Consider the following 9,388-nt stretch of genomic DNA (forward strand, 5'->3'; position numbering starts at 1 on the left):
TTAGTCAAACTCAACTGAAGTTAAAAGAAAAAAAACACTTATTATAGATTTTAAATGATGTGAAGTTTGAGGTGAATAGCATTCAACAGAACCTCAAAATTAATTTATATACTTGAATAGAAATCCAAACACACAGCTCGGACTCAACATTCAACATTGAGCTTATAACTCATGACCAAAGTCAAATTTATCAATAAATTATGTGAAAGAAAATAACAAAAAATATGAAAAATAAGAAATAAAAATTATAGAAAATAATAATACTTTTACTAACAATCTATGTGCAATATATAACTCAATTTAAATTTCGAAAGTACTATATCATTTAAAGATCCTTTTAATATGTTTTTCACATGAACTAAAGTTACATCACACATCTTCGTAAACAAGTTTGGTTGTTTATCCATAGTGCTTACTAGCCGGAGACTATTTATAAATTGTAAACTTTCTTTATTAAAAAATACCAAATATTGTTTTCATTTATTAAAATTCGAGATAGCCCTAATTAAATATCACAAAAAATAATTTATGCTATTTAAAAAATTTGAGAGATACAGCTCCTAAGTCCTATAGCAATGAACTACGTCTTTAAACGACTTCTGACTGTAACATTGGGAAAAATGCCGGAACGTTGCTTGATCTACTTTCCTTTCCAACCATTTTCTTGTTAGTCCACCATTCCGAGGCATTGGCAGGATTATCAGAAACAACACCTTTTCTGCTGTCAAAGTTAAATTCTTTGGAAGAATTGCAATGCTCTTCTCCTTCTCTAGGAGAATTTTCAGGCTTATCATTTGAAGTTTTCCTTGAACACAAATCACAGTGTATACTTTCTCTGTCAACAGGCTCTCCAAGCAGTGCATCCTCAGAAGACCCTGAGATGTTTCCAATCAAAGGAGACCCTGATTTATTTGGAAGACATCGTGCCACATCTTCCCCAGTCAATTCAAATGAAACTCTGTGATCAACTAATGCTGCATTGGGTTGACCCTCGTCCTTGGAATTTGCAAGGGATGTTAACTCAGAAATCGGTTTTCCAACATAGATGTCTTTTGCAGCAGTTGGTGCTGCACCATCAGGTGTCAAACACCCAGAGCCTAGTTGTGAAGCTGGCTTAACAACATTAGGTGTCAAAGATCCTGAGCCTAGTCCTGAACCTTGCCCAGTACTGTCTGGTGTCAAAGATCCTGATCCAAGTCTGGAATTCCATTTATGTGTCGAGAAGTGTTCAAAGCCCAAGAGGTTTGATGCTTCTCCTTTGTGGAATTCAAGAAGTGGGTGTCTATCAGGGAAAGGAGTAGAGCTTCCAGAAGTAGAAATGATTGATCCAGGTGATATAAGTTGGGTGCCAGGACTTCCGGGGTATTGTTGATAAAGTTGAAACTCATAATTGGATAATGCAAATCTTTGATTTGTACCTTTATTTTTACAATCTTGATCTAGAGAAGATTCCAATAATTGAGCAAATGGCACCTCAGGGGATGATGGTGTCGTCAGCTGCACCGATTCAGGAGGTGGAGTGAAAGGAGCAGTAGATGGTTCAGTGGTAAAGTTAGAAAATACAGGCGGTGAGACTAACTGGGTCTCGTAGGTATAAGGACCTATAGCAAAAATGGATGCAGGTCCACCAGAAGCATTGACATTGAGAGAACTGAGAGAGAATAATCCAACCGGTGATTGAGTGGCAGATGGAGGATCGGATTCCAGAAAAGACGCAGGTGAAGAGGGAGGGACAACGAATGGCATCACAACGGCTGTTGAAGGATTTGGTGCAGCAGTAGCAGGATGAGATCCAACTTGACCCACTGGTTCAACAGGTTCAGGAACGAGGACAGCGTTGCCAATTCTCTTGTTGTTTTTATGGGGTCCAAAACACCAATATAAGCTCCAGCAGCTTCCCCAGCGCTTTTTCTGCAGTTAATAAAGAAACATATCTATATTAAAAGTTGAAAGCAAATTAAATCACGAATTCAGTTGTCAATAGCAATGATGTAATATAATATTTTTCAGCAGGGAAACTGTAGATTTTTTTATCAAACGTTAAATCAACTTGAGTGAAGCGACTTCAATTAATTAAAAGTTTGAGAAAGAAATTTAGGGAAGAACTTCTGAAACAATTAGAAATGGTGTAATGTTTCGTCAAAACGTACTTATGCTAAAACTGAAGACATTGCACAGATACGGAGACAACAAATAGAAGAACCTTAATTTTCCTAATAGCTATCGAGCTACACTGGCTGGAGGAAACTAAATAAAACCTCTATTGTCACCTACTTTTGACAGTGTGGGGGAGCAAAAACATCAGCAGACGTTAAAAGTAAAAGGGAAGAAATAGCATCCGAGTAAAGCAGGACTTGAAACCTTCAAATAAAATAAATGCTCCTTTATCAGCTAAGTACATGGCATCTATTAATATCATCCCATTCCGCAATGCTGGATAGTTTCCCAGCAGCATAAGGAAGATTTGGTCTATATTTAAATCACTATTTCAACACTGCTAGAATTATTTTTAATCCAAAAGTACCGAGAATTTCCTTCCTACAACATACTTTCATTGTATTTTCAGTTCTGCAAACAGTTAGCCAAACAAGCTGTGCCTGCCAATTCTAAACATAAACCCACTTCAACTATCTCTAATAGTTCTCCAAATACGTAAGTTTCTGAGAACTAACACGGAACCCAAACATAAAGGCCAAAGAAAACTTACTCAATGTGTAATCAAGGTCTGAAAAACAAATAGTAGTAGTTTGATAGATGTGTAATCAAGGTCTGAAAAACAAATAGTAGTAGTTTGATAGATGATAAGCATGTGATAAGATACCGGATTAGAAAGGTCAGTCACAGGTAATCACTAGTGACTATGAATAATGTTTGGATTAAATCTAGAAAGTTTAAAAATACTTTTATTATAAAAGCAGCAATACTTTGTTTATTCACTTTGGTGCATTAGAAGTTATTTAGTCCAAACATAATCTTAAAGCATGTATGGGAGAATCCTTTGAGTACCTTTCAAAATTACATCTAAACATAAGATTAACAAAAAGAGCTGCTTTGAGCAACCTACTCTCAGGATGGAATGAATGGTGACTCAGACATACAGTTTATCTGCCTTGGAACTAACATGATAATCTTTAGAAATAAATCCAAAACCATCAGCAAAGGCAAGACAACAAAATCACGGAAACATTCCACTACCAAGTTGTAAATAAAATTGTCGCATGCTCAATCATCTTCAAGAAGGGTAACAAGTCATAAAAATAGTAAGTACTAATTGAACTGAAAAAAGTTATAATTATAAGAGATACATGCATGATACAGCTAGATTGAAATTCTGCCCCAATTGGTTGAAGAAGCAAATTGCTAGTGTTCTTTGTAAAATCAAAGCTAACAGGACTTATAATTTAGCCGGGCAAAAAAGACACACCCATCTTTCACACTTTTGAGAGCCATAAAAAATAATAATAATAATAAATTTTGAAAAAGCAAAAAAGGTAATCAGAGAAAATTGGACCCCAGCACAAAGTCAGCCAAGGCTAGACCTTCTTTTGATTCATTCATCATCACTGATGAAATTGGAAAATGAATAAAGATAACACAAAACCCAAGATCTCAATTTGACCTCTGTTTCTCGGTAACCGAACTAATCAGAACAATGAATGAAACCTAAAACAAAAGAATTAGTCTCACATACACTATATAATAACTAAATACTAACATGCACTTGTCATGGAAATAGTAAGAGAGAGAAAAGCACCGGCGAGCTGGCAGGTTGGATTCTGGATTCGGCAACTACTATCGCCGAAGCCGCAGCATTGACTGTGTTGTTAACTGTTCCCATTAGGGGTTTTGCAGTGACCGGGAACAGAAGTTCCGGTTACGAGGTTTTAGAGTTGTTGATCTCAAAAATAAGAAATAAAGAAGGGATGATGCCATGCCATGGAGCAATGGAACTCTCTCTCTCTCTCATGAGGTGGAATAATGTACATGACACACAATACCTCCATTCATGCCTCATAGATTAAAAAAAAAATTACATCTCTTTTAATCATTTATTCACCATCTATACATAATTGGTAAAAAGTTTATTTAACATGTAAATTAACTACTTGGTAAGTTATTTGTCAATTCCATTAACAAAATTTTGGACAATTTCAAAATTTAATATATTTAATATTTACTGTATATATTTTTAATCAAAAAGAGTTCATTTTATATTTTATAAATACATTTATATATTATAACATGTTCATATTTTTAGTTAATACAAAATTTTTAATAAGATAAAAAAATTATATATATTAAAATAGAAATTTTACAAAATTTATAAAAATATTTATTTTTTAAAATCTAAAATTATAATTATATGATAATATATTTTTTAAAATACAAAAATCTTTATACATAAAACTTATATAACTATGTCATCACACATTAAAATCATATAAATTAAAAGTTTATAAATTATAAATTAGTCTATCAACAGTCAATTTATCAGGAATCAAAGTATAAATTTACATATAATATTAAATAGAGATAAAAAATATGGATAACTTTTATATTTTATATTGAAGGTAATATTTCTAATGATTTTTTTTTCAATAATAGTGTTTTAAGATATTTTTTTAACATATTTATTTTACTCTTAATAATGATTTAAAACCATTATACATGTTTTTATAATAGAAAATAATATTAAAAATAAACTATACAAATAAAATGTTATTTATTTTCTATTGTGATAATTTATTAAATGGAGATATCTTATTATTAAAATAATATATCAAAAGAGTTATTAGATATATATTGAATGACATAACTAATATTCTTTAGTTATATATGTATTACTAAACAAATTAAATGAAATCAAAAAATACAATACATATTTTAGTATATATAAAATTAAAATCAGTACAATTATTAACTTTTAACTTATTTAAATAAAATAGTGTGGTGTAAAGTTTAAATATGTTTACATGTTTAATATAATTTATTTATTTTTAATTTTTAATTTGTTAGTTTTTTAACCATCTTTCTCAACATAAGTATTTTAATTTTAGAAGAGAAAAATTATTTGTTTTTCCTGTGGTCCTTAAAATAGAGTAATATTAAAATGTAGATTTTATACAATCATTAAAAATTATAAAATGTGAATCAAGCAAAAAGGAAATTAGTGTATGATATCTTATAATTTTTTGAATAAAATAGTTATAAATATTTTTATCTTTAAGTTGGGGTATATAGAGTTTTGTTAGAGAAATATCTATTATTTATATATGTTTGTATAAGTCTAACTCCACATTAGACTTTTTATAGTTTTCATAAGCTTGCATGTATAAGGCATTTTATCTAGTTCTTTTCAGATTTTGGCAAAGCTTATAAAAATACTAATGGAGGTAAGTTTAGGAACAAAGTAAATAAAAATAACAAAATTTTACTTGTTTACTACTAATATATAACAACACTTGTTTTAAATTTATCAATAAATCCATTATATTTTATTTTTTTTTCCTAAAAATTCATTGCCAATACTTATACATTATACAATCAGAAGGCATATCAGATAAAAGAAATCAAGTTTCATTTTTTTTTCAAAGTAACTAATTTGATCTTTAAGAGCTTCTTTTTTAAAAATGTGTGGCTTACCATAAGTTAAATCATCTTCAATACACAAAAATTTAGATCTCAAAATGTCTTTTCCTTCTTATGAACTAAATTTCAACCTTTTTATTAACACTAATACTATAAAGCATACTATAAGCATCATAATTATGTTTAGATAATTATTCTTTAAGTAAAAACATTTAAAAGATATTATCTTTAAATTTTTTTAATGGTATTCTTAAAATTTTCAACTACTAAATAATAAAGATCATATATAATATTATGCAAAGAAATACTAATAAAAACTAAATGATTTTATATTATTGGATACGAGAAATCTTTATTTGGTATAAATATTTTATGTTTGACATTAGTTTGATATTATTTTTCAAAAGTTCTCTGTTTGATTAGCCTAGACATATTTTACTTTTTGTTGAATGATTTTTTATATCCGTACATGTACATTTATAGTGTTCTTGAGATGCTATTTGAATATTTATGTTTGTTTGAAAAATGTCTTTTATAACAAGTGTTCAATGTAATGAGATCATATATTAAATGGATAGAAATTGTATGAGAATTTATGAGTGATGTGAATAAGGTTTTTCTCAACGAGAAATACCTTATCATTAGTTGTGTATGTATTTGGTTAGGAGTACAAAGGGTGTGATCATCCTATTTCTATTAAATTTTTGGACTCGTGTTAAAGAATAAAGTTTAAAATTCACTTATGGTGATATTATAATAAATAAACCTTATCATGGAAGATTTTAGACATGATAAATTTATATCGACGTTGATTTTTATGTAATACCATTATACGATAGGTGCATGACTATATGAGTACTCAACTTAATGCATGTATTTTATGGAATTGAGTTCACAACGAGCTATGTTTGAATTATATATGTGATGAGTTGATAATACATAAATGACTATAGTGATACTTTTGTTTAAACATTGAAATTTTATAGAATGTTATGTTATAAAATATTAACTTATATTATTTTTTGTGTTTGGTTGGAGTTCATCCACCTACAATAATTATATATTATATACTAGCAAAATGTAATACAAGTAAAATAATCTTAAAACAATAGGACTAATACTAGTATTTATAAAGAAAATAGTTATTCTTTAGATATATAATTTTTCTATTGTATAAAACATCTAATATGATGAAACATTATTTATATTTACAAATTTTAAAATATTTGTAAATTTTATGTGTTTATATGTTGGTTAATATTTTTTTATCAGTAATGTTTTAAATCAATAAGATAAATCCTACTAATTTGAGGTGTTATAATTACATATATAACTTAACAAAATAACAATACATATAATAAAAATATATCATATTAAAAAAAAACATATCTTTTTGTAATGTTCTTGTTGAATTGATAAAGTTATGCTTATTAAAATTTTCTTATACAATAAGCATCAAAAACTTCACTTAAAACAATATAATTTTAGAATACTAACTCTAATTAAACTTTCCTACACTAAAGACGTGTCACGTTTTCTTTCCTTTTATTCGCACACATTGTTTGATTAACTTAAAATGAGGAATCAAAGTAACATCATTAATTAATATAATCACACATTATTAACCAATGTAAATTTCTATTTTTTATTAAATCATTATATTTTCCTTTTTTTCTACCATTTTTTTCTTCCCTGGATTAAGAATAAATTAGAGAATAAAGAAAAAAAGATACAATAAAGATAAAGGGAAAATATAAGTTATAAATATGTTATTTAGATCAGTATAAACAGAGCAGAAAAATGAAAACGTAAAAACTATATAAAAATATATTTATCTCTAAAATTTTTCCTTTTACGTTCTTGTTTGTTTTAATTAAAACGTTTTCTTATTTTCTTGTTATTTTAAAAAACTTTAAAACAAAAAGTACAGCTACTATCTGAAATTGTATAAATTCCATTTCTGAATCAGGTTTTACTGAAAACTCCAATCAACAATAATACTAAGGGCGTTTACACCATTATTCATTTTGCACATCGGTATTTCGTAATAATAATTTTGTTTTTTTAAAAGGTATTTTTAACAAGTTAAATATATATATATATATATATATATTATTTTTAATCTGAACTAAAATATTTATTTAATTTTTTTATTATTTTAACTTTTGTAATGTTTCGTTGTAAATTTAGAGAAGAAGTTAGGAATTGCAGGTGCGCAGGTCCACTTGCAGTTGGGTGACAAAGAAGAATGAGTTATGATTCTTGACCCACGTGTGAGAGATAGTGACACACACTTCAACTTTTTGACCCTTAGTCTCCAACATAAAAAAAGGTTATCGATTATAATTCAATTATTTAAGTTTTTATATTTAAAAGTATAATTAATTGAGTCCTGTAAAGTGTCTTTTTTGTAAAAGAATGTACCTTAATATGTGAATTAAAGCAAAAATTATGGAAGTTAAAAATATTACATTTAACTCTTATAGGTAAAGATGCATTTGTAAAATCAGGGAATTGAACCCTTTTTTTTATTTTAAATTATGTGTTCAGACTTTGTGTCTCTATCCGTTACTCTTGGATGCTTTTGTTTTTTGAAAAACAAATTTTCTTTCAGGAGCATCGTCTTTGTTTTTATTAGAAAGGATAGCAGTGTCATTTTTAAATATATTATTAATTATTTTATAAAATTATAAAAATTATAAATTTAAGTTCTCAATTACTAAGTATTCTTTTATTATAACTTTTTAGGTCTTTTAAGTGTTCATTGCCTTTGATTTGTAAGAATGGACAATTTGAAGTGATGGGCTTTCGAAAGCCATATTGTCAACCCAATATTATGCGTAGATGGGCTCGATTGGAAAGACATGTTCGTCCAGAAGGCCCATATGTCATAAATAAAAATAAGATAAGATACCATTTGGTTAAAATTAGTAAAAGAAGATTCAAAATGTTAATCTATTTGGATTGTTATTTTTGCTGACATTTGAAAAATTAAAAATAAAAATGGCATAATTGTATTTGTCCTGGAAATAAAAAATATTTGTTAGAAAATTTTTTACGAGAATGAGGAAATAAAATAAAATAAAACAGAGTATATAACATTTTAGAGTCTTTATATTTTTAAAACAATGGAATTGACAAACTTATTGAAATAAATACACAAGTCTGTCTTTTATTTTTTTTTAGAAAAAATAAATGCCGATAAAATGAAATAACGATATTATATAAATTTAAACTATTTGCACAAAAAATCATTCTAATACTAATATAATTGACTCAAATGCTTAGTTTAATTTAATGAATCTTACCATTAGTCTTTGTTTTAATTGTTGGAATATCATAGTTATTTATACAAGTGATAGTGTTCGCACAAATAAGTTCACGTTACAAGGATAATTTCTATTAGCATTTTTTAACTTTAACTTTAAGTACCGTAATCAGGCATGATATTGGGGATTTTGTACTTTAATTAAGAAGACATTTATCTAAGTTTTAGATTCTTCATAGGTTTTTCAATTTTCATTTTGTACATTTATGAAGATTAAGAATTTAAATTATAAATGTGGTGAATTTAAGGCACCTTAGTTTAGCTATATTTAAAAAAATTATAAACGTCATAATTTAATTAAAAAATGTTTTGTTTTAGTTATGATGAAACAGAATAAAAAAAGATTAAATATGTTTAGTCCTCGTTTTCTGGTTTAGTCAAATTTTGTTTTATTTTGACATTTTTCTTAAAAAATTATAATTTTTAGTCAATTATCATCAAATTTTGGCTGCGGGTTCTCTCTCCTTATTT

The 9,388-nt window shown here is 27.5% G+C and overlaps 1 protein-coding gene across 1 annotated transcript; it reads right to left on the reverse strand.

Moving 5' to 3' along the window:
- Positions 1–429: 429 nt before the first annotated feature.
- LOC108324052 (uncharacterized) lies at positions 430–3,999 on the reverse strand. Its single transcript, XM_017556849.2, has 2 exons — positions 3,755–3,999; positions 430–1,911 (listed from the first exon to the last, which is right to left on the reverse strand). The coding sequence occupies exons 1-2, from the start codon at positions 3,836–3,838 to the stop codon at positions 589–591; spliced, it is 1,407 nt and encodes a 468-aa protein (XP_017412338.1). The 5' UTR covers positions 3,839–3,999; the 3' UTR covers positions 430–588.
- Between the last annotated feature and the right edge of the window lie 5,389 nt (positions 4,000–9,388).

This window comes from Vigna angularis, chromosome 3 (genome assembly GCF_016808095.1).
Source record: "Vigna angularis cultivar LongXiaoDou No.4 chromosome 3, ASM1680809v1, whole genome shotgun sequence".
Taxonomy (NCBI): domain Eukaryota; kingdom Viridiplantae; phylum Streptophyta; class Magnoliopsida; order Fabales; family Fabaceae; genus Vigna; species Vigna angularis.